The sequence below is a fragment of the Syngnathoides biaculeatus genome, chromosome 7 (assembly GCF_019802595.1).
Source record: "Syngnathoides biaculeatus isolate LvHL_M chromosome 7, ASM1980259v1, whole genome shotgun sequence".
NCBI lineage: Eukaryota > Metazoa > Chordata > Actinopteri > Syngnathiformes > Syngnathidae > Syngnathoides > Syngnathoides biaculeatus.
The window spans coordinates 11546820-11572322 of NC_084646.1; the positions used below are offsets into that span (position 1 = coordinate 11546820).

The 25503-nt window shown below is 53.2% G+C and overlaps 1 protein-coding gene across 6 annotated transcripts; it reads left to right on the forward strand.

Annotated features, from left to right (window-relative positions):
• The first annotated feature begins 24 nt into the window (after positions 1-24).
• On the forward strand, positions 25-25169 carry nfia (nuclear factor I/A). 6 transcript variants are annotated; one of them, XM_061824757.1, is made up of 11 exons: positions 25-248; positions 11285-11813; positions 18933-18998; positions 19767-19841; positions 21004-21130; positions 21601-21725; positions 21865-21912; positions 22566-22732; positions 22912-23077; positions 23294-23385; positions 24669-25169. In XM_061824757.1, exons 1-11 carry the CDS (start codon positions 153-155, stop codon positions 24681-24683), a joined length of 1506 nt encoding a protein of 501 aa, XP_061680741.1. In that variant the 5' UTR covers positions 25-152; the 3' UTR covers positions 24684-25169. The 6 variants fall into 6 exon arrangements, with proteins under 6 accessions (XP_061680741.1, XP_061680742.1, XP_061680743.1 ...); XM_061824759.1 differs by lacking the exon at positions 25-248 and adding an exon at positions 8906-9842; XM_061824761.1 differs by lacking the exon at positions 25-248 and adding an exon at positions 8906-9730.
• The last annotated feature ends 334 nt before the right edge of the window (positions 25170-25503 follow it).

Below are 25503 nucleotides of genomic sequence, written 5' to 3' on the forward strand. Positions count from 1 at the left end.
TCCTCTCCTCTTCCTCTCCTTCTTCTTCTTCTTTTTCTTCTTCTGTCGTCGGCCGGCCGGCACGCGCGCCGTCCGCCGTTGCGCGTGCACGCCGCGTCCGTCCGTCCGCCCGCCAGTGACTTTCCGGGCCGAGCGAGCGCGCGCGCGCACCCATGAGGTTGATTGACGGGGCCATGGCGGGAAAAAGCGCGGAAGGTTCCGTCAAGTGGCAGCTCTGTTACGACATCTCGGCCAGAACTTGGTGGATGGTGAGTGGCACCCGAGTCCGCCCGCCGCCGCCGCCGCCGCCGCCGCCGCCGCCCGCACATCTTTCCACGTGTGCTCGGCGCCAACTCTTACACAAAACGCTTTTTTTTTTTTCTTTTTTCCATTCTTTTAAAACCAACAAAATAATAAGGAAGAAGAAAATGTTTCGAGCCGAACCGAACCGTGCATGGTCGCGTGTGCGTGAACTTGCGTGGAAACTTGGCGGCCGGCCGCGCGGGTCCGCTCGCGACTTCTCTTTTATTTCTCCACAAGTGAAATGCAGCCTTTATTTTGATTTGATTTGATTTGATTCTATTCTATTTTTGTTTTTGTTCGCTCTTCTCCAAAAACAAACAAAACAACCCCCGAATAATATGGCGACAGTTTTATAATCATTATCATGATTCTTCGTGAGACTTCGAGGTGCAATTGAAACGTTCTCCTCTTCAAATGAATTGAGGTCATTTTGGACGGCATATATTTTTCTTTGAATTGTATTATTGTTGATATTATTATTGTTTCTATTATTTTTATTGGTATTCTAACTTTGCACGATTTACGTGAACAGCAAGGGCTGCATTTGACAAGATAATATTTCAAATGTCGTTCCTATGATTGAAATTCATATTCCTACAGTCACAATATTGTTAGAAATGTTCATGTTAAAAATTCAGATTTCCTCCACTACTACGAAATAGAATAGTACGAAAATGATGAGGCGTCGCCGTTTCTTTAGTTTTACCTGCATGAAAACAAAATGATCTTCCGGTTTGAATTGGTGTATTATTTTGATATTCAAATCAGACCCCAAAAAAAAAAAATAATAATGAAGAAACGTAAACGACTGCCGGTGACGGTCGTAAAAGGGATATGAAATGTTTTGTATTTAGAGTCCAACATTTTACGGAAATGATTTTGGATCATCTTGCCATTGTCACGATTTCCTAATTATTGATTATCACCAGAAATCGCCGCTACAATAATTTCATTTCACAGGCTTTGGTTTTATTTGTTCTGTGGCACGAGGCTGAGCGTCTCGGAATAGAACCCGCAGCCCATCTCATCATCGTCATCGTCAATCGGAGGATGTCGCGCATAAAAAAATAAAAAGAAAATAAATGGAAAAAAAATCGTCATTCGTCAATTCATCGCCTCCGTCGGAATTCAAATATCCGTCATCATTTTTAACGTATCTTTCTTAAATACCTCTATTTTATTTTTCTTTAAAAAGCGTGTTCAGTATATTATTTTTTCTTAAAAATACGTCTAGGCCTGTTTTATTTTTCTTATATAGCCAGCGTGTATTTTTCTGAAATACAGTATTATTATTATTATTAGCTTTTTAAAATGTCAATACGACAGAACATAACTCATACTGTATTTCATTTTTAAAAATCGTATTACTTGAACGGAATATTAATCATGCACGCGCTCGAGCGCTTTTGTGACGTGTGTCTGGACGAGCGAATGCGTGTGCGCGCGTGCGTGGGTGCGTGTCCCTGTGTGTGTGCAGACTTCCATTGAGTCTATGTAGTGCGTGTGCGTGTGTGTTGAAGTCCCTCCCCAGCCCACCGATTGGTCCAATGATTGTTTGTTTGTTTGTTTGTCCCAAAGTGAAGTAAACAAAGCTGCTTGCCATGTTGTGAAACTGGCTGATGATTGGCTGTCGGCAAGAAGCTAACGTTCCCTGGTCCACGTTAGCCGTCAGGAAATTGTCGGATTAAACATGTCTGCTTCAACTTCCTCAACAGCCCCACCCCCACCCCCACCCCCCAGAAAAAAGACCCCCCAGGTTGTACTCCTTCCTTGGAACTACGACAACCAGCCTCAAAGCCCCATTTTGACATGAACGGATCTCACAGTGGCCCCGAAGTTGCGCTCAGGTGAATCTTCGGAGGAAGGTCAATCAGAAGTGGGCCTGAGGTGGGCCTGAGGTGGGCCTGAGGTGGGCCTGAAGTGGGCCTGAAGTGGGCCTGAGGTGGGCCTGAGGTGGGCCTGAAGTGGGCCTGAAGTGGGCCTGAGGTGGGCCTGAGGTGGGCCTGAGGTGGGCCTGAGGTGGGCCTGAGGTGGGCCTGAGGTGGGCCTGAGGTGGGCCTGAGGTGGGCCTGAGGTGGGCCTGAAGTGGGCCTGAGGTGGGCCTGAGGTGGGCCTGAGGTGGGCCTGAGGTGGGCCTGAGGTGGGCCTGAGGTGGGCCTGAAGTGGGCCTTGAGCTGGCGACCGCTGACCCCGAGGTAGAGTCCAATTCCAAAGTTCCACAAAGTCGCTAAGCTATGCCATAAAGCTCCGGGGGGGGGGGCGTCAACGTTCATTTCTAATCGTTATATTGAATTCAATTCCAAGGTTTGGTTGGTTTGGTCGACGACGACGCTAAAGTCAACTGCAGCGTGTGGAGCGGCGGCCAAAAATGAGCAAATAGCATTGTTAGCTTGTTAAGCGTCGCTAGCTATGCTGGGCTAGTGGCTAGCATTGGTTGGTGATCCCGCGAGGTCATAGCGCAGTGTTGCAAAGCGCCATCGACGGGATGATTTCCCACAAAAGGCGAGCAGCTGTGGAAAGACGCGTTCCGTCCTTTTAATCCTATTGGACGTTTTAATGCTTATTAATTCAATCAAACAAATGGAAAAGCTAAAAGCGCGGTGACGACGCCGAGCAGCCAGATGTTCCCCGTCGTGCATTAGAATTAGCTGCGGCGTGGTCCTCGTTTTGGTTTTGGTCACCTGGTTCCGATGAGCTTTTGACTCACGCTCCGATGCCGATGCGATTCCATACGACGCTATGCCATGCGTAATGATATGATAATAATAATCCCGCGCTGTGGCCCGGAGGTAGGTTCCGATGGTAAATTGGAAAACAATGCTAAGCAAAGCTGTTTGTAACATTATTCTTAGTGTGGTCTTATTTTGAAAAATAAGATAACCTTTCTCCTTCATTTCATCACATTTCCCAAAATACGACCCCGACCGAGCAGCGTATTTTGGGAGATAAGGTCAACGTCAAGAAGACCAAGCGAATGCAAATGCTAACACGGATTCCTTTTTGTTAATTACGTACTCGGGCATTAAAGCTGATTCTCCCCCATTTGTATTCGTAGCACCGTTATCGCAAGCTGACGAAGTCCGTCGCGAGAACACGTGACTTACAGATGTACAACGGCCCCTAGCACGCCGATGTCCCCATGCCGGGGGGGGGGGGGGAACCAGGGTGAGCAGCTGTTAGCAGCATTGGGGGGGGGGGGTCACCTGGGCCACCCGGAGGTCACTGCTAGCATCGACGGTACGTACTTAGCATCATTAGTTGTACTCTACACATAGATAATCCATCTAGATTTAACATTAGAATTTTGTAGCTGTGTAAAATGTTGCCTATTTGCCCAGCCCCCCCCCCCCCCCCCACTCCCACGTGGGTGACGGTCCTGCCTGATGGCGCTCAGGAGGGCTCGGGTGGGTGCAGATGTTCATGCCAGCTTTTTCCAGGGGTCACCTTGGCGAGGCCCACGGGGGCATGTCAGGCCCGGCAAGCGACACCCCCGCCGCCGCCGCCGCCCACCCCCTCCGCTGCAGCTGCCTCCTCGTAGGGGCGCTTGGCCGAGACGGCGTCCGAATCTATCATATGATTGATCGGCTAATCTATCATCTGATCATAATTAGCGTCGTCTCGCTCACTTCGTTCCTAATTTAGCAGGCTGGCGTTCAAAGTAGTTGTTAGCTGGCTCCGTTTTTCACTACCTGTTCCGCTAACTCACAATCGAGCGGGCCAGTTTTTTTGCTAGTTGTTCAGTCAACTCTCAATTTAGCAGACTAGTTAGTTATTATTGACCTGCTTCCTGTTAGCTACTTGTTCAGTTGCCTTACAAGTTTTCTGTTTTTCAGCAAGTTATCCGGCTAGTTTTCTTCTGTTAGCTCACAAGTAATCAGGCGGTTTTTCCACGAGAGTAGTTTTCTGACCAGCTGCTTGTTTTTTACTAGTTCGTCATTTCATTAGTTTGCAAGTATAGAGCGGGGACACCCCCCCCCCCCCCGCCTTCCCAATTTTCTGACGTTTTCTGTTTTTTTTTTTTTTTTTTCCATTGACAAGTTTAGCAGGCTTGATTCATGCTGAATGCTTCGCCGAGGTTTGGTCCCGAGTTTCTGGTTCTGGTTGTGTCAGGAAGCGGAGCGCAACAGAAGAGTTGAAGCCTCGGCCGGCGTCGTGTTGCGAGCGTAGCGAGCGCGGGAGGACGAGGAAGAAGAGGAGGAGAAAGGAAGTTAGATGGAAACAATTAGGGATGCGCAGATGTGTGACTGATTAGGATGAGGTCCGGTCCGTTTGTGTAGTACTCGGCAGACCGCCGCTCTCTCACACGGAACCACGATGAGGACTTCAACAACAACAACAACAACATGCACCAACAACTCTCCATTCAGCTGGAGAGTCGGTGACTGCCGCTGCCGCTGCTGCTGCTGCTGTCGGCTGCTTTCGCGGTGCCGGGATGACGAAACCAGAGCGAAGGGTTCGCGCCAAGGAGGCCGAGGCCCGCCCGGAGATCCGGCTGGGGAAAAAAAAAAAAAAAAATTCACCGTTCGGACCTCAAAACTCGCACGGAACGTTCCACTTTGTGTCACCTTTGAACGTCGCCGTCGCCGTGCCAGGCCACTCGCGTCCTCTGCGTCGGCGGTGTCGGGTGACACGGTGGAGCTGCTGGAATGGATGCAACGGATACCTTCCCGGGACCCCCGCTGAGAGCAGGCTGTTGTTCTACTGACCCCCCCCCCCTCACCCCCCCCCCCCCCCAACCACCACCAGTGGGCTGGCTTTGTCTATTTTTTTTTTTTTTTAAATGCACGTTAGCGTGTTAGCCCGTTTCTATCTAGGTCAGTGTTTTGGCAGGCGGTCACATGGTTGAAACAGACCCTTCTGATTGGCTCTCGTGTCCATTTAACGGTCAAGTTACCATCTTACTTTCCCACTAGACATTTATTCAGTTATCTCGCATGTTAGCAAGTTAGTTCTCTTGGTAGTTGTTCAGTTAGCTCACAAGTTATCTCGCTAGCGCCACACACAGTTGCCGGAGCAGGTTAAGTTTTGACTTGTTGGTTTGCCAGTTAGCACAGGAGCTTGTTAGCTTGTTAACTCGATTCCAAGTCAGAATGTTGGCAGTGGAAGCAGAGACTTTTTTTTTTACTTCTAGTCCGCAAGACAGCGGCTTCATTTTCCAAACGACACTTGCTCCGTTATCTTGCATGTTAGCAGGCCACTTTTCTCACTTCTTTTCAATGAGCTCACAAGTTAGCTGGAGAGTTTGCTGACTAGTTGATCACTTCGCTTACTTCAGCTGTCTAGTTTCTCGCAAGTACAGTAGTTCTCAGCAGGGGAGTTGTTGACTAGTTACTTGCTCACTTCGCCTCCTGAAAGTTAACTTGTTAGCTCATTTCTAGGACAACATTTAGGTGGCAGGTCACATGCTTGAAATGGAACATGTCGACCGAACGCTACCAAAAAAGCTGCTCGCCATCATGCCATTTAATGCATGGATCGTTCCAGACTCCTTCAAACACTTTTCATGGAGGGGGGGGGGAAGAGAGAGAACTACTTGTTCGCTATCTCTGTGGCTAATAAAAGTAAATGCGCCCGCGGGGGAAGCCTGCACCGAACGCGCGCTGCTATTTATTTATTGGAGCGTTGCTGTTCCTGCTCCTGCGCCGTCGTGAATGAAAAAAAAAAAAAAAAAAAAGACTCTTAGGATTTATTTGGAATTCCCGGAAAGCCGTCGGACCGCCGGCCCATCAAAATGTCGTCCGTGCTAACAAGGAGGCTAACGAGGAACATCTGCTCGCCCGGCCGAGCCGTCACGTGACCGTAACGCTAGCGGCTAGCGAGGTCAGCGTGTCGAGCGGCGAGTGCGCGACAGTTTTTCAACCGCACTCACTCGTGATGCCGATTTCGACCACTGCGGGGCGCGCCGACGACCTGGTGTGGGAGTATTTGAAGCCACGGAAAACTGCAATTCGACGTTCCACGTTTGAGTGCGTTCGTTTCAAGTCAACTTTTACCGGGCTGGCGGACGACCGAATATTTCACCACTTGAGTTGGTGGCGATAGCCGCGCGTATTTTCATCCATTTCAAATGATTTCTCGATCTTAACAAGTTCTTTGAGAGATGTAAGTTGCACGTGTGTCAAAACAAGATCACGATCTGATCATGTTTCAATCAATCTACTTGTCGTCATTTGCCGCAGATGATTTCTTGCCTCTTAAGGCTGCACAAATATACTGGTCCGGCCCACTTGAGACCCAATTGGGCTGAACGGGGCCCTTGGAGGGACGCGAGGCGGGACGACGTACAGTCGAGCTCCCCCCGATTTGGGGGGTGTGGGGACCGGCCCTGCAACAGATAGCAAAGGCCCGAGAACCCCAAGTGAGCCCCCAAAATGGCTGAAGGTGTCAAAATATGTATGAGAAGTATGATCCCAAAACACGTTCATATCATTTGAACGTTTGAAGATGCGCCGCCATCACCTGACAACTGACGTTTCAATTGACCTTTGACCTCGGCCTTTCAAAGAGCCACTCAGCAGATTCAAACCAAAAAAAAACTTCTGCTAACAACACGGGCTAAACACATGCCTGCCCCGACTTCCTTGATCCCAATTCTTTTTTTCTTATTAGCAAGAACATCTTTCTGATGTCACAGAAAGAGCGCAAAAATATGTGAAGAGGTGTTTTATTTTTTGCAAACTTAAAAAAACAAAACAAAAAACAAATAGCTGCATTTTCAAATTGCAAATAGGGGAAGAAAACTAACTGAATGAACCGATTATAATGACCCCTCCCTGACTCACTCAGGGGTTGTTCATGGCCCCCGAGCCATACTTTGCCCACCTGTCCACAATATAATGTACACTATGCTTATGAAAGCATCGTCAGCATGCCACATGCTGCTGCGGTTATGGTTAGCATTGTTCGCTCCGGTTAGCGTAGCAGTTCTGTACGATGCCGTAACTGTCGCCACGGCGAGCGCGTTGAGTGTATTTTACTGACGTTAGCCTCATCTGCATGTTGGCTGTCATGCCCTACGCTAGCGCCCCCCCCGCCCCCCAACCCAAAAAGTCAGGGGGCCGCGGGTGGCCGACGCCTGAATGAATCCATGTGCAACTCATTAAACTTTGCGGAAATAAGTTCTGGCCCGCTTCTTCTTCTCAAAAATGAATGCAAACTGGAGGATGAGGGACAGCGAAGGAGAAGAGCGAAGAGCTGAAGGAGAGGAGAAGGGGGGGGGGGGCAACGAAGATGCTGAGGAGGGGGAGGGGGAAGTTGCTGGCCATCACAGGAAGAGTACGGCAACGTCCCGCACGTCGAAGGGGGCCACGCAGGAGGCGGAAATCTTCCCGGGAGGGGCGGCCGTAGGAGAGGGAGGAGGCGCTCTCAAAGTTCGGCGGAAGAGGCGAAAGAGATGGAGGCCGCCGCCCGACAGACGGCAAATGTTGGGCGACGCTACTAAAACCGCCCGGAAAAGGTGTTGAATCAGTACTTGGGCTCGCGACGCAAGTAGAGCGGGACGGTACTTTGGCCGCGTTTGCGCTCACATTTGTATTTAGTAGCGCTTTTCAAAGTGGGAAATTTGGCAGTTCTGAAAAGTTTTGGGAGGCTCCCCGAGGCCCGAAAAACAAACTAACCTGAACAGGCGGACGGTGACGTCATCACTCACTCCGTTGACCGGAATTGACTGTAAACGTTGCAAAACAATAACGGAATCATTTCAAGACATTGGAAGAGAAGTAACAACATCGTGAATTTTCATTCATAATTATATATAAAAAAAAAAAAGCTTACTCTCCCCCCAAAAAACAATAAATCAATTCCTAGTAGAATATTTTTGCTTTGACACATTTGAACAATAACGAAGAAATTTTGCTTTCCTTGTTTTTGAGACTGAATAATTAAAAGAATTCATTTCCCGTTGCTCTTCTAACACGGGATAATCGGGAAAAATGAATGGAAATCAATGACGTTCCGATCTTGCGTTCATGTTGACCTCTGCGTGAGCCCTGCCGATGTGCTGTAATAAGGAAAAAGGGCCGCTAGAGGGAGTCCTCCGGCCGACACTCCAACCTCCGCCATTTTCAGCACTTGAAAACCTTGCCACGTTTTTGTTTCCGTTTGTCTTCTTTTGTCTCACTTCCTTCCTACTCGTGCGCTCGACCCGACTGGTCGCCGTCCTGTGATAGGTCACAGCCAGTCGATCACAAAAAAGACAAACGCAGTCACGTTGACCTTCCGAAAGAACGAAAGTCTCGAACCGCGACCTCTTGACTGCGAGGTCAAATTGATCTGAACCTCTCTTGTCGTTTGGCAACGAAACGTGAACGTGCGTGTTTGGGTTGGAAGCGCGCCGTGAAACGAGTTCAAGTCCGTCAGAGTCTTCACGAGTTGCGAACTTTTATTTCCAGGAAACGGAAGAAAAGGAGAACGAACGGCTGGCCCGTGTCCGCGGCGACGTCTGGTCAGCGAGCCGTTTTCCTTTTCTGGCCCAATCGAGCTCACACAGCCAAACGGGAAAGTGCTCAACGAAGCTCCAAGCCCCACAAACGGCTTTGCGCCAAATGGCCGCTTTCCATCCTTGGAAATATTTCAAATATTTGAAACTTTGCGCCAGAACGAAAGGCCGCTCGATGCCGCGTGTATTTGTCGCCGTGTTGAAGTTTTTTTTGCCATTTCGACGCTTCGTGAGGTTGTTGGAAGTAGTTTTTAGCTGTACTTAATCTACTTTTTTGCGTACTTCATGAAATAGTTGCGCTAGCTTTAAGAGTACTTTGTACACGTGATCTACTTTTTTTGCACACTTGATGAGGTCGTTTTGGGTTTACTTTGTGTACTTGATTTACTTCATGAGGTTGTCGAGGTACTTTTGTGCGCTTGACCTTTTTGGTGCGGTTTTTTTTTTTTTTTGAGGTGGTTGAGTTAGTTTTGTGCGTATTTGACGCCCCTTCGTTGTCCTTCAGGAAGTTTTGCGCGTGTTCGTGTACTTTTTTTTTTTTTTTTTTTTTTCCCTCCTCTTTGTGGCGACGGCAGGCAACCACGTGTCGTCCCTGTCCGACTTCCTGTTTTGACGGAAAAGAGTTCAAAGTTCACGCAGAGGACTCTCCACGCAAGCGCGTTCCTTCCGACTAAGTTGAACGCGCGCGCCCGGCGCCCGCCCGCGTGCGATCGATCCGCCGGGCGCGCGCGCGAGCGAGATGAGCGTTTTGTCGGCGCGAGTGTCGGCGCGTCAGCTCGTCCGGTGTCGAACCAGCGAGAGCGGAGCGGAGCTGCGAGCGAGCGAGCGCCACGACGTCCGGTCTCTTCGGACTCTTCGGTCTCGTCCGCTTCGGGTGACATGCGGCTCCGGGAACCGGCTCCGGTCCCGCCGTTTTGGGGACTCTTGTGACGGAGGGAGCGACATGGCGCTCGGACGGCGGCGAGCGCGGGGCAGCCGCCGCGGGGTCAGAGTTCAGCTGCGCTCGGAAATGTGAGAAAGAGGTCGAGGGGGTGGGGGGGGGGCCGACCCCCGCCGTCCGTCTTTCTTCCGGAGCTCCGCCGCTCGAGCAGTCATCATGTACTCCCCGCTTTGTCTCACGCAGGTACGTGCACGCGTCCGCCGAAGTTGCCCCGCGCGCACGCGCCTCCCTCCCCGGACTTTGGGCGCGCGTTCCGTCCGTCCGTTCGTTTCCGAACTTTGGATCCGGTTGTCGGCTCCACCTTCAAGTTTGCAGCTTTTCTTCCATTGGCAGGAACCAAACAAATGTCTCTGAAAGGTCGTACAAATAAACGTCCTGCAATAATGTTATCAAGACAAGACAATCGTCGATGACCGACGACAAACGTGCCGATTACGATTGATCGCAAGCGTAAAAAGGCGACGTCATAGCGAGCGCGGGGGCGCCCGTGTAGGCGAGAGCGCCGGAAAATCAATCCATAACGAATAAAAATAAAAAGTGCTGAGAGGAGGCCGAGACGGCGCAGCAACAGGAGGAGCCTCCGTCGCCGTCGCCGACGACCTCTTACGACGACGCCCGTTCTAACGGCTTGCCAAAAACTCTGCGGCTACGAGTGCGCCGCTGAGCCCGGCCGGCTGCGCGTCGGAATAACGCTTGTGACCAGTTTGCATTCATTTCTGAGAAATAAATGACCACAGTTATTCTGCTAACCCTGCTGTTGGGTGACATTCCAAATGGCTGCCCGGTCACAGAGCCCTCTGGTGCATCGCGACAGCGCCACGTCTTAAGTGTCATTTGGGAAAAAAAAAAAAAAAAAAGGCCAAAACTAAACCAGAAACTCTTTGGACACTGACTTGCATTTTGTGTACAATTTTCACGTGACGTATGAAGGCGAACGCCAAAACGTATCCGAGGCCGTTCGGGATCGGAATCGCCTTGAATGGCCGAGCACGTACCGACGCGCGAGGAATTTGTCGCTGGCGCTCGGGTTGGGTCCTCGCGTTCATGTCGAGTCACAAACGAGAATAAACGTTCAATTCATTGGAAATGATTTCTTACAAGAGTCAAAGCAAAGAAGTCGACACGCGAAAACCACGATAAGACGACACTGCGCAGGCGAGGAAAAGCGCAGGAAAGAAATCAAAGGTTTGGGGGTTTTTTTTCCCCAGAATGCTTTGCTCTACCTCAGTCTGGATGAAAACAAAGAGCGGGAATGAGGAAAAGATCCGGGGTTCGAGTCCCCCCCCCCCCCTCCCCCGTGTGGAGTTTGCATGTCCTCCTTGTGACCCCCCCCCCCCCCAAAAAAAAAATCTCCTCCTCGGTGTGATTGTGAGTCGTGACCGTTGTCCGTCTCGATGTGCCCCGCGATTGGCCGGCGACCGCTTCGGGCCTCCTGCCCGACGACTGCCGGGACGGGCTCCTCCGGCGCTCCCGCGGAACGAAAGACGGACGACTCGATCGCGACAACCGGATCTTGCTGCTGAAAAGAAAAGTCCGGGACGACGTTTTGCGTACGCGCTCGCGTAGCCGACGGCGGTGAGTGTTGCGGCTGACGACGGCGTGCGGTTCTGCCCCCCCCCACGCAGGACGAGTTCCACCCGTTCATCGAAGCGCTGCTGCCGCACGTGCGCGCCTTCGCCTACACGTGGTTCAACCTGCAGGCCAGGAAGAGGAAGTACTTCAAGAAGCACGAGAAGCGCATGTCCAAGGAGGAGGAGCGCGCCGTCAAAGACGAGCTGCTGGGCGAGAAGCCCGAGGTCAAGCAGAAGTGGGCCAGCCGCCTGCTGGCCAAGCTGCGCAAGGACATCCGGCCCGAGTTCCGCGAGGACTTCGTGCTGACCGTCACGGCCAAGAAGGCGCCGTGCTGCGTGCTGTCCAACCCGGACCAGAAGGGCAAGATGCGGCGCATCGACTGCCTGCGGCAGGCCGACAAGGTCTGGCGCCTGGACCTGGTCATGGTCATCCTCTTCAAGGGCGTCCCGCTGGAGAGCACCGACGGCGAGCGGCTGGTCAAGTCGCCGCGCTGCGCCGACCCGGGCCTCTGCGTCCAGCCGCACCACATCGGCGTCTCCGTCAAGGAGTTGGACCTCTACCTGGCCTACTTCGTCCACGCCGGTCAGTCCCCCGCCGTTCTTTTCGCTCTCGGGCCCGTCCGTCCGCGCTCGTCTCTCTCGGTTGCCTTTTCGGCCCCTCCTCATTCGTCAAATTCCGTTTCCAGCTCGAAAGCTTCAACGAATAATCCGCCCAAACGGAACGACCACGTCGTCAGTTTTCCAACTCGGCTTTTGGACGTCCGCCGCCATTTTGGTGACGTCACGCGCTACAAAACAAGAAAAGCGCCGCCGTCCGCCCTTTTTTGACGCGACTTTTTTTTCCTGAACTCGTGTCGCATTTCGTAGCCGGCGTGATGCGCCGAGGAGGCGGCCGTTTTCTTCATTTTTTTTTTTTTGTTTTTTTTTTTTTTTTAATATTTTGATTTTTCGTCTTTGATTTGGTCTAGCGGCACTTTCTTAGCTTTGGCGTCGTTACCACGGAAACGGCAACTTGCGTGGTTAGAGGAGGAAGAGATTTTTAACATTGACGCCGTTGCCGGGGAAACAGGGCCTTTTCTGTTTTGGTTGTTTGTTTCCTTTTTTGGAAGTTGGTTGGCATCAACCCCGTTGCCGCGGAGACACACAACTTCAACCGTCCGACGGCAAAAGCGCGCCTTTGCCGTCGTGCCGTTTGGGGAAAACGTGGTGGGGTAGCCACGGAAACTTTTTTTTTGCTCCCATAAAGTCGTCAGCGTCGTTGCCAGCCCTGACGGTGGCGCCGTGGAAAGCGCTTCATCCTCGCCGAAGTTCCTCGCATCGACGATGTCGTGACGGAAACTTCTTTTGTCGCGGCGGTCACATTTTCTCACTCTAACGTGAAGCGACGAGTCGGTTAAAGTCGATGCTGGCGCCGCAGGCAACCGAGGGCCAGAAGGAAGCGAAAGCGGACCTTTGTCGGCAGCCCTTTTGTTGCCACGGCGACCACCTTGTTATTGCCTGTGCCTGCGTGCGTGCGTCTTAAACTGCTGAGCGGGAAATTGGTGCGGAGTGTGTGTGTGTGTGTGTGGGGGGGTCAAAGGTCATCTTCTGAGGCCCGCAGTAACTGACAAGTGTTAATGGGTCAGAGGTTAAACGTGCAGGCGGCGACCTCTATCGTGCGCTGTGAAGAGGGGAGGGGAGGGGCCACGGCTGCAGCGGCGGCCAAAAGTTGCAAAAGCGAGCGGAATGCCGGAGACGCGTTAGCGTGCGCGCAGGCTGAGGGTCACGCTAGGCGGCAGGAACGTTTGACGCGCGTCTGAAGGGACATCGGAGAAAAAAAGTTGCGTTTCCCAGTTAACGTTTGAAAGTTTCGCCACTCCGTGGCCGTGTCGTGTGTCTCCTTTTTGCGCAATGGCGCTGTTCCTACTCGGGGACTTCAGGATTTCAAAAGATTCCATCTGAACCGGGGGAAAGGACACATCGGACTTTAACAGGTGCAATATGCTGTGTTTTTGTTTTTTTTTTGGGGGGGGGGCAACAATCTGCTCGGGACGTCACATTTAGCAAGTTATTAAATTCCTTTCCGAAATGGCCCAGAAATAACCGTCTTCCTTTTCCAAATTCTTCAATTCTCCGATTCAGCGGCGGTGCGGTTGCGTTTCGTTGTGTTCAATTCCCGTTCAATGCAAACTTGAAGGCTTTCAAATCAAAGTGTTTTGGTGTCGGGGCCGTTGCCGGGGGCGACGGGGGTGCTGCTGTTGCAGGGCGGGGTTGAACGTGCGCGCGTGTGTGGTTTTTTTTTTTTTTTTTTTTTTGTCGGCGCGCATCCAGAAGGTGAAAAAGACACAAAGTGCCGACGGTTGGCGTCGTGCGCCCGCAGCTGCTCGTCAGATGTTGGCTCTTAATTATTGATCGGGGGGGGTGTTCAAAAGTCATACTCCGACGTTTGCCATCTGCCACCTGTCACCGTGAAAGGAGGCGGAGTCACGGCAGGGCCGATCGGGGTCTTTGCGGGAATCGAACCCTCGGCTTTCTGACCGCGACGCGTCCACTTTGGATTGCGCGCGTCACCGTGAGGACAACCGGACGTCCTGCTGACGGACGGGGTTTCCGCGCAAGGACGGCGGGGCACTCGCGCGCACTCACTGCGGCTTCCGCTAATTAAATTGCGTCTCCGCCGTCCATTAGACGGATGGACTGAGCGCAGCTGCTGAGTCAGCGCAGGTAGGACAGGTCCTCCTCTGCTCCGTCGTCGTCGTAATGGTCCGCAGAGCAATTCATTTGGCCCCGCCCTGCGCGCCCTCCGGTCAGCGCCGCCTTTCAAGATGCGGGGGGGGGGGGGGCACTTCGTAAGATAATAGTCGTCGTCGCTCAAGAGATCGACTTCGAACGTCTTCACGACGGCGAAGTCACTCGACCGCGTGCACGAGGACCAATCAGGAATGTCTCGTGGGGGGGGGGTTGGGGGGGGGTTGGGGGGGGGGGATGGGTCGCGGGAAGAACAATTTAGCGAGTGACAGCCAGTAAACATGATGCATTGCAAGGGGGGGAGTGCTGACTTCAGCAACTCCCACAATGCACTGCTGCCGTCCACCTCAACCAAAAACAAAAGCTGAGGCTCATGGGAAACTTTCACCCCCCCCCCCCCCCCCTCCCCGGTGCCCCCCCACTGCACTTCAATCACTTGCCTCTTGAAGATGCCCCCCCCCCCCGACTTTTTGCTGAGTTCTTGGGGTCTCATCCCCCCCCCCCGCCTTCCTGAGACGTTTTCACGCATCCACGTTTGACTTTGAATTCATCTTTGAAGAATCGCCGCATTCTTCCTTTTTTGACAATTGTGTGTGTTCGCGCGTGACGTGACACGCTATCTGAACCCCGTGTGTGTGCGTGGCGACGGTCCGAATCCTCTTCATCGGCCAACGCGTGCCAGGCGGCCCCTTTGTGTCGCTTTGCAAAAGTCCCCCCCCCCCCCCCCCCCCACCACACCGGCTGACTTCCTGCCATTTTCCTCCTCGCCGGCTTTGTGTCGTTTTGGTGGAAAGATCAAAAGATTTTTGTGTTTTGCCAACGACCCCCCCGCGTGCCCGGCCGCAAATGAAACCCTACAGCGACCGCATTTTTGAAAGGAGGGCGGCGGGGGTCAAAGAGCACGGCGGCCGCGACAGGAAGGACCCCCCCCAGCCGCGTTAAAGCCCCCTCCCGGTGACCTCCTCCTCTCTGCGAGGATGAAGTAGGAATTCGAGTCCACGGAGCCCTTTGGTCCTGGGGGGGGTCGCCAGGAGGCGCGGGTGGGGGGGCAGATTCTCCCGAGCCAAAAGTGACACACACGCAGTAGGAGCGCTCGGATTGGACGGCGGGCGGCGTACTGAACAGGTCAAAGGTGACGTGCGCAACGTCGGCGTTGTCGGCGAGGAGCCGAGCTGCTGCCTCCGCGCGTCTTTGTGTTGTTTTTGGGATTCACGCAGGAGGAAGGAGATTTTCTCTCGCTCAAAATTCTTCTTCTTTCAATTGCTCAGGAGATGCTAACGGCTAACGCTCATGCGTCTTCCTTTCTGTGCGCCGCAGTGCGACAATCAAGTTTTTTTTTGTGTGTATGTGTGTGCGCGCCTACGAGTGATGTTGTGGACGTATTGTTTTGGGGGGGGGGGGTCACGCCGGGCACGGACGGCGAGGATCAACGTCGGCGCAGCGGGCGGCCATGTTTGCGCGCAGGAAGCGAGGAAGTCCCGATTGGCCGCCGGACGTGCGATCGTGACCGTCACGTGACCTCTGCGTCGGTTGCTGGGCGGAGCTCATCTCTCGCGATTGGCCCGTGTTAGTCACGTGTACCGCCCGTGCAGCGGCTGACATTTTTATCGATTTCATTCAGCGATTTAGCTCGTCGTCTCATTGTTCCTTCTCACGAACGAAAAAGTCAAAACGGCTTGCGGAAATGACCCAAAAAGTGCGCCGAGTCCCGGCCAATCGCGGCCACGGCCGAGAACGGCGGCACATTTTCAAACCGGTCGTCGTGCGCGTGCTCCCAACGAGGCCCGAAGGCGACGGCGGGGGCCTCGTGAGCGCGAGAAGAGGCCCCCGCCGTCACCTTCCAAACGCCAAAAACTTCCAAATGTGGCGCAAAAGTATCGGGCCGTCATTTCGCCGCCATCAGGAGAGCCACGGAGGAAACGCTGAATCGGTCAATCGAGGACGCAAAACTTCATCGTTGAAAAAGTCGACAAAATTAGCAAAACGGCAACTTTGAAAAGTTTGAGCGCGCGTGATTGGTCATCCTTCGACTACGTGACGCCGTCCTGCGAAACTTTCCAATGATTTGAAGAGGAAACAAAACAAGTTGAAATCTGTCCGCTGAATCAGCTGCATTGGAATATTTTCAAGAAATGCAAATTTATGAAGCGGAGAGTTCATCAATGAATTGATGCAATAATCGCAATAAGTCATCTGAACCATTTTTTTCTCACGAGATAAATGACTCAAAGAAAATCAACACGTATTCAATGAAAATATGAAAAGAATTGCATGATTTGGAACGAACGTCATTGACATTCACAAATTAAATGTTGAATTGTGTATTAGCCAAATCTCAAATGACGTGCCCCCCCTCCCCCATGAAGTTGGGGAATTCCCCCCCCCCCCTTCCCAGGGTTGCTCAAGTGTGCGCGCGTGAATTTCCCTTCTTGTTTTTTGTTTTTTTTTTTTTTTTTTTTGTTCTCTCGCCACGCGTCGACCTTGCAGGAGCGTTGCTGTCGCTCGGGCTCTGAAGTGCTGAAAATAATTTATCTATAAAGTGAGCCACGGGGGGGGGGGGGGGGGCGTCTGCGGGGCGGGGCCGCGGGGAGTGAAAAACGGCCGTTTCCATCTTTAGGTGGCCGCGCTCTCCATTACCCGAATGGGCTGAGTCACTGCAGCGCGCCAATGTTAATGAGGGCCGGAACCCCCCCCCCAACCCCGACCCCCCCACCCCCCCACAACACACACACACACACACACACTCCCCCGTGCAGCTTTTATCTCTTGATGCAGCACATCATCGTCATCGGTGCCACTTTATGAGCCCCCCCCCCCCAGCCCCCATCCCCTCACTGCGACATCAAGACCGCATGTCCGACATGGCCAAGGTGGGAGGGGGGGGGGCACCCCGGTTTGGAGCCTTAACAGGAAGTAGCTAGAAAGACGAGCAGTCGAAAGACTACGACGGCGCCATCTGGAGGCGACAAGTGCCGTCATTAGCGTCGCACTTTGGAACGCAGGAACAACATCAACAAGCCTCGAGGTGGCCTTTATGCCCCGCCCCCTGCCCCCACACGAGCTGATCTCGGCTAACGCGAAACGTCGCTATGCCTGGAAAGATTCTTCAATGTTGCGCTTGTTTGCTTTTCATTCTCGGCCGTCGGCTCTCGCGTTCGATTCCCGCACCGATCGTCGACTCTCGTGACAGACCCGCAAACCTCCTTCGACCTGGATTGTACTTTCGCTTTCTGGTCATCCCGGCGTCGACGTTCTTGAAGGCGGCTGCCGTCGTACTGGACTCTCGCGGTTGTCGTGCGCCGCTCGACTTCGGCGTCTCGGTCGACTCTGGCGCGTTTCTTTCGCTGGCGTCGGACACTTTTGCTTCGGTGTCAGGTTTGTGTTTTTTTTTTTCGCCGTTGTCGGTGTCGCCGGCGGGCGCTCCCCGCCCCTCCGGGCCTCGGGGCCCTCCTGCCGTACAGATGGGACCCTCGTACCTGCGCGTGTCCCCCCCCCCCCCCCCGCCTGATCTTCTAAACCATAAATATGTAATTTGTTCATCTGTCTGCATGAAATATGCATATGAGAAGCGCACGTTTGTTGTTGTGTTTTTCAGGGTCGTTATTGGCGCCAACAGACAGTGCTAATGGGGGGGCGGGGGGGGGCACAGTGGCGCCCCCACCGATCGCGTAGTCGAGCTTCAGCCCGACCTCCGCTCGGTCCAACTTGGTTGACGACGTCTTACCGATGTCACACACGTGCACGTGAAGATTGGCGACGCTTTTATTCCGAGTAACGAGGACTGCGGATTAACTTCCTGTTTGATGTTTGCCGTCGCGATGCCCGTTTGTTGCCGACCGGGGGACTGTGCGCGCGGCCCCCCAGGCAAAAACACCCGAAATTTTCCTCTGGGGCTCCTGATCTTTGCATCGGAGCGGCGAGTGGCGAAAAAGCGGCCTTAGCCGCCGGCCTCCCCTTTGAGAGCGGGGGAGGGGGGGGGGGAGAACGGGGACGGGGGGGGGGTGCCTCCAATTAAGGAAAGTGAAGCCGCGGAGGCGCACATTCATCAATGAGACTCCGCCCGCCGCTCGGCGAGGGCCGCGCCCGCTGCTTTGCGGTTCCCAACGCGTAAAAAAAACACATTTGTGAGTAAATATCGGAAAAGATCAAATGCTGGTTGTAGGTCGATCCAAATGTGAATTTGTTGGTTTCATCCAAAAAAAAAAAAAAATTCTTTGTTTAGTTTCAAATGTACCACATTTGATTTCATCTCAATAGTTTTGGGATTACGACCGAATGTTTGTGTTTTCTTTGCCGTGGACGTGATTATGTACAAGTATGCAGACGTGAGGCCACCCCCTCCCCCCCCCCTTTTTTTTTTTTTTGTTTTTTTAGGGTCACGTGGGGCACGCGTTGAACGCACACAGGAAACTGGGACGGACGCATCCATGAATGAAGTCCGCACATGTCACACAAAAGGACACGCAACACAACCAACGCACACAGCCAAAAATGGACAACCAAGTGGTTCGCCATCTTTTATTTGGAAGGCTTGTGAAGCAACGGATGGAGGCTTTTATTGTGAAGTGTTGGGGTTCGAGGGTCGCCTCATTAGCATATTTCAGAATCCCGGCGGGCAGCCCGTGCGTGCCCCCCGCCAGCGATGCGCGCACACGTCTCGTTGTCGAGGTTACGCTGATGCTTTTTGTTTTTGACTACTCGATCCCGCCCACCCACACATTGTGTTGTGACTTTGAATTCCCAGCATGCTTTGTGTGTGTGCACGTGTACTTGTGCTTTATTGTGTCGTATGCGTGAGTGTCACTTGCATGTGTGTCAGCTTTCATACGGTCAAGGTGACCTTGGCGCGCGTGCAGTCAAACAATATATGCAATATTTTGAAACGCCACCCGTCCGTTATCTGAGCCGCTTATCCTCACCAAGCCCGTCAGGAGGCAGGATCCGCTCAGTAACCCGAACCCCGTTGTGCTTGCAGAGGACGGCCAATCAGAGAGCCCCGACCAGGCCGGCGAGTCCGACGTCAAAGAGCAGACTGAAAATGGTGAGATGCGCACACGCACACGAGGGAAAACCACCCACTTTTCTTGCACTTTTCTGTGGCCCGTGATGAAAAGGAAGCTTCGCGACGCTTCATCAAGTCCTGCCATTTCAAACGTTTGGCGAAAACGCCTGCGACGGCTGCCTTGCGTAACACTACAGGCAAAAAGCGATAAATGGCTGCCACGCGTTCCCCTTCAAACTCTGCGGAAACGACGGCAGATGAAGCCGTGACGCTCTCGTCTTTATTCATGCGTAATAACGCAAAAGAGAGTTGACAAATTCACACATATCCATATCCGAGAAATATCTGCAATGCTGTGAGCGCAAAATGGCTGCCTGGTGACAGATCCCTCTGGTGTATTGCGACAGGATGGCGACGTTAAGCGCCAAAGATGCAAAAGCCGATAAAGTGGTTTTGTTTTGACATTGGACATGAGGAGAAAAAGACTAAATACACAGAAATGATTTTTTTTTTTTTTTTGCATGGTCACAAAATATTGCAAATCCATTCAAAGTTTGCCAATGGTTTTTTTTTTTTTTTTTTTTGGGAATGCTAATGATGCTAATGGCAAGACTTTGAAGTCTTCCTATCAATCGAAGAAATTGATTTTCCAAAAGAAATTGCATTTGCCCAAATGACAGCCGACCCGGGACGGGAGCGGATTTTGACTCGCGGCGCAATCGGTGTGAATCGGGACACGAGTCGACAAAAACGCAGAAGCAGAACCGCCCATCCAAATCCTGCGAATGTTTCTTGTGTGTGTTTCAGGTCATTTGGGTTTCCAGGACAGCTTCGTCACGCCGGGAGTGTTTACCGTTTCCGAACTTGTGCGAGTCTCACAAAGTAAGCGAAACGCGTGATGGATGGTGCTGGTGGGCGGGGCCAGGCGGGCGGTGGGGGGTGGCGCTTTCCCATCGACGGGCCGCTATGGATCCGTCTCTCTCTCTCTCTCGCGCCTTTTTAAAGGTCGTCGTCCTCACGCGCCACCCTCACCCCAGCTGATGATGTCATAAGATTTGGGCGAAAGTCGGCATAGTAACCGATACTCTGGAACGGCGTCATGTGACACCTTCGGAATCTGTCGGCTCCACGTCGATCAAGTAACTCATTAATAATAGAACGCACGCGCATTAACGTGAAAGGAGAAGATGACGGTTAGTTGGGTCGCCACGGCAACGCTTCCTCGGCTTCACTTCTCTCGCTCTCGGACCAAAAGTCGCGGGACGGCCCGAAGAGCGCACGCACACGCGTGTGCATCAGGTGACCTTGGCGTCGTGCAGCCATTACGCAATTCATTGGCCGGCCGGCCGGCGCGCGAGGATCAATATTCTATTACAGCGGCGTGCGGGGGGGGGGGTCACTCATCCAGGCTACTTAGTGGGATTGGTCACGTGACTGAACGACGGCTGCACCGCCTTGCCTTCATCGTCGTGCCTGCAACTTCCTGTTAGCCACTTCCTGTTAGCCGGTCTCAAATGGCAAGGAAAAAATCTGAAGAATAATAAACACGATATGATTAAGAGACGTTGGGAAAGGTGGACGCGCAATCTTTTGCTAGCAGGGGCGGGTCATTGATTTTTTTTTTTTTTTATTCTGCCAGCGTTTCGGACTTTTCCACTCGATCATATTTGACGTCGGCTGTCTTTCTTTCGCGCCAATGCGGGACCGCCTACGCCGACGGGGGGCATCTGTAAAGCTGACGTGGCAAAAAGTTCACGAGGAAGTCGTCTGAATTTTTGAAGCCGGTGCTGATGATTGGCATTTAAAAAAAAAAAAAAAAAAAGACCAACATGGTGAATAAAAGCAACATCTTGAATTGCGATTTATGGCAGATTAAGAAAGGACGACGAGGCCATTTTTGTCGTTTTGCTGCCGTCTTTGCGTCCTTTTGTTTCCTGCATTGTGCTTTTTTTTTTTTTTTTTTCCCACTCTTTACTTTTTTTTTTTTTTAAAATGTGAATTTCGGGCCGGGCCTAATTTCAAAGTGTGCGCGTGTGTCGTTCAGCTCCCATCGCGGCCGGCACGGGCCCCAACTTCTCTCTGGCCGACCTGGACGGCTCTTCGTACTACAGCGTGAGCCCCGGCGCCGTTCGGCGCCCGCTGCCCGGCACCTCGTCCTCCTCCTCCTCCAGGTACCGGCGCACGACGACGACCTAACGAGAGAGCGGGTCCGCTGTCCTCTTTGGGCGCAGAGAAAATGTTTGTTTTGCCCTCCTCGGGTCATCATCAGAACCAAGAACGCAGGTTTCTGATTTCAAAGCGGGGGCGACCGATGCTCTTTGTCCAAATATGTAATAAGTGAAGCAAAACGGGCAGGCGAGCGGGAACAAGATCGTAAACGCATTCGTTGCGTCACAGTAATGGTTGTTGCTGATTTTTTACCAGCGGGGGGCGCACCAACAGCCAGTCGTTGAAGCTTCAACGACTTTGATTTGAGACGCGCAAAAATTGGAGCACAAAAGAAGGCCTCAAATGAAAATGTTTCGTCAAAGTATCGGAGACGGCCAGCATTGCATCGTGCCAGTCGAGCTTCACTTCATTTTGCGTGGGAAAAAGGGCGATTTCGTAGATGTGACGGTTGTTGGCGCGTGTGTGCGTGCAGCTCGGCCAAGCGTATCAAGTGCATGGAGGAGGACGCCGACAGTCCCGGCGACGACCCGTACTATCCCGCTCAGGGACGCTCGCCGGGCAGCGTCAGCCAGGCCGGCGGCTGGCACGAGGAGCCAGGTATGTCGTCGTGACATGGCGACCTGCGGTGGCGCCCCCTGTGTTGATGGTTGGAATGTTCACGCTGCTTCTCTTCTTCTTCTTCTTCTTCTTGTTTGGCTGTTTTTCTTCCCTTCTTTCTCCCTGGCCGGGAAAGCAGGATATAAGCTACGCGGCTCGCTAGCTAGCTCCTTCATCTCCCGACAAGGTAAACACATCTTGCGCTCCCCGACGTCCTCCGCCCCTTCGTGTCTTCCATCATCCCTCTTTCAGTCCTTCTGTCTTTCCTTCTTTCTTTCCTTGGATCTTCGCTCCTTCCTTTCTCCACCCTGGCACGCACGCTAATGACGTCATCGGCTGTGTGTTTGTCGCGTCGCGGGAGGCTCCTCCTCCTCCTCCCGTCGGTCGCTTGTATGTGATGGGCGGAGCCGGAGGCGACCGGTCGCCGGCCTCCCTGCCTGCCTTCCGCGTCGTATGTTTAAGACAAAATGGCCGCCACGGCACTGAATTCACGCAGCGAATGACTCAGACGGTGACAGGAAGGAAGGAAGGCACACGCAGGAAGTGAAGTCGCAGAAGTGAGATCGGAAGGCGACAGGAAGCGGGTGACGCTAGACGTCACATAGGAAGTGAAGGCAGGCACAGGAAGTAAGGTGACAAAGGGCCAACGTCGACATCTTTGTGGCCTCACGTTTCGCTTGAACATTGCGGGATTTGCCTCTTTCTCGTCTTTGGCGACGGCCGCGGTTTGGTCGCTTGCCGGCGAGGAGGAAGCGAAGGGATTTCGTCGCCAGGGGAAGAACTCATCGAGAGCGGAGGGTAGGCCCCGCCCCCTTTTGACCCGTGCGCGTGTGTCCTCAGCCGGCCCCCACGCGCCCCCGTCCGGCCTGCACTTCTCGTCGTCGCCCATCCTGCAGCAGCCCGCCGCCTCCTACTTCTCCCACGCCGCCATCAGGTACCACCCGCAAGACCCCCTCAAGGACTTTGTGCAGCTGGTGTGCCCCGACGCCGCCCAGACGGCCGGACAGGTGGGCTTCCTCCACGTTTCTTGCCGACGCGGTGCGAGGTCGGATAGTTGATGTACGCGTGTCTAGACACCAAATCGATACGGCCTCGCACACCAGCGGCGCGACTGCCTTGTTGTTGTTGTTGTTGTTGTTTATTACGTGACTCATGACTGGCTATTGTGACCCCCCCCAACCCGCAGGCCAACGGCAGCGCCCAGGGAAAAGTCCACAACCCTTTCCTTCCGGCGCCCATGCTGCCCCCCCCTCCGCCGCCGCCCATGGCCCGGCCCGTCCCGCTGCCCGCGGAAGCCAAGCCGCCCGCGGCCTCGTCCGCCGAGGGGGGGTCCGACTCGCCGTCTTCTCCGAGTGAGTGCGCGTCCGGTCGCGATCGCCTTCCCGTGGCATCATTTTCATATCGATTTCATCAATGAGCGCTTTTTGGTTGTGCCGTTTCGCTTTTCCGCGCCGGAACGGCCAAACCATTTTCAAAAGGTTCCTTTCGAGATGTTTTCACGGGAAAGACGACAACGTGGTCTTCGGGCCCGATGTGACCCGCGGCCGTGTTTTGCTTGTGCTCCTCAGCGTACTCGGCCCCGCCCGCCGGCTCTCCCGCGCAGCGATTCGTTAGCGTCGGGCCGCGAGACCCCGCCTTCAACATCCCGCAGCAGCCGCAGGTAACGCGTCCGCTCCGTCTGCTTTTTCTCATTTCTGAACATCCACACAAGCACAAGTCAAAGTGTGTCACTTTTAGTGGGGGGGTTGTTGGAAGTGGGTGGCCTGGCATCGCCACGGCGACACATTTTTGCGCGTGAGTGGGGTGCGGTCTGGGTGGGGGCAGGTGGCCGTTCCTCTGCGCGTGAGCGGGCACTCGGGCAGCGTCGCCGTCGCCCACGGAGACAAAAGATGTAAAGTCGGCACCTCTCGCTTGGACGACATCACGCCAAAGACGTTTGCCTCGCGCGCCTCTTCAGGGTGACCGCGTGCACGTACGTGCGTAACGCGCTGACTCGGACGGACGATAAACGCTCAGTCGACGACCTTTCGGGCCACGCGTGTTCCTGTTCCCGCCTAGCATTCAATGAAGTCGTTGAGCTTGTTCACGTCATCTCGACTTCTTAGTTGTCCCCCCCCCCGACAACACGACTACACGCGCTCAGGGAGTGCGTTTTCAGGACAGTCTGCAGTGCAGAGCCAGGAAGAAAAGTCCAACGTCAGCAAGTTGTATTGATTAAAAACTAACCTTCCACTCTTCTTCTCCTCCTCTGTCTCACACACACACACACACACACACAATCAATCACAAGCAGACTGCAGACAAAGCCTGCAACACACACACACACACACACACACACACTTTATTACAAACTTTTACTTTCACTTTTTTCCACAATGCATTTTCTAAATGATTTGTATTGTTTACAAGTGCGTGCGATGAATGTAAAGAAAAGGGGGCGGCGACGCGCTCGCCCCGGTGACGTCCGGTCGCCCCTAACGACGGGACGGCCAAGGACACGTACGAGTGTTCAAGTGACTACAAAAGCGCTCAATCGCTGACCAGAGCTCGACGAGTCTGCGACGTCACGTTATCCCCCCCGAAAAAGATGGACGCCTGAGGTAGTTGGGGGGGGGGCTCGGCCCAACTCGAAGCCGATTAGTAACTGACCACAAAACCACGTTTGGAGGGAGTCCACGACGAGAGACTATTTAACATCTTCCAGGTTAGCAAGTAAGCTAATTGTGATTAGAACACGACAAAGTGGCGAGAAAATCACGCGAGACTTGAAAAGGGACCAGAGGATGACGAAAAACCGGGGCAGACGAGAAAGTTACGAGAAGGCGACTCCAAAGCGAGTCAAGGTTGGCTACGAAGTTTCCAGACGATGGCGAATTTGTGACTAGCAGGTGAGGAGAAAGCGGTTGAAAGAAAGAAGTGACGCCATCTTGTTGTCTTTGTCAGTGGTACCTGGGCTAACTGGGACTCCGGAGGCTCCTCCCTCCCGCCCGCCCGCCTGCGCCTGACTCCGCCCTCCCGCGCCTGACTCCGCCCTCCCGCGCCTGACTCCGCCCACCAGCATCAGCATGGCTAGGGGCGGGGCCGAAACTCGCAGCCCCGCCCCCCCCAACACCTCAAAAGGCTCCTTCCTTCTTTTGGGGGTGGGGCCAAACGGGACCACTCCCATCATCTGCTGTGGCCCCGCCCCCTCCCTCAGGGTGGGGTCCCATCACCAGCTCAAGGCCTCTGCCCCCCCCCAAGGAGCTGAGAATGGGCGGGGCTTGTCGACTCTTTGCCGGTTGTCACGTGACCTTGACTCCTCCTCCTCCTCCTCCTCTTTGTCCCGCTCGGGAAGAATATTCAATATGAAATATTGAACATTGGAATATGAAATATGGAACAATGCGGAGACGAGGAAAACGTGCAATGTTTGCAAGCTCCAAGCTTCTTTTTTTCTTGTGTCTGTTCCGGAAGTCCGCCGGCACGTCTGGACTCTAAACCAGGACGCGCAAAGACAGGAAGTTCCGCTTACGTCGAGATTCTGATGATGCTTATTTGTTGTTGCTAAAGCAGCCCATCTTTGAAATGCTTTTTTTTTTGCTTTGTTTTTTTATGATTCTGATGATTATTTTCAGTCAACCCTCGCCTTTGGCCCTTCGCAGTATTTGAGTACTTGACTCGCGATGTAGCCGACGCCAACAAAAGTGGATTTGTTTTCAGAAATACACAAGCCCCAACTTAGGGATCGCTTGTGAATGGCTTTTTTTTCTGAGGAAATATGCACTTTTTTTCGGGGGGC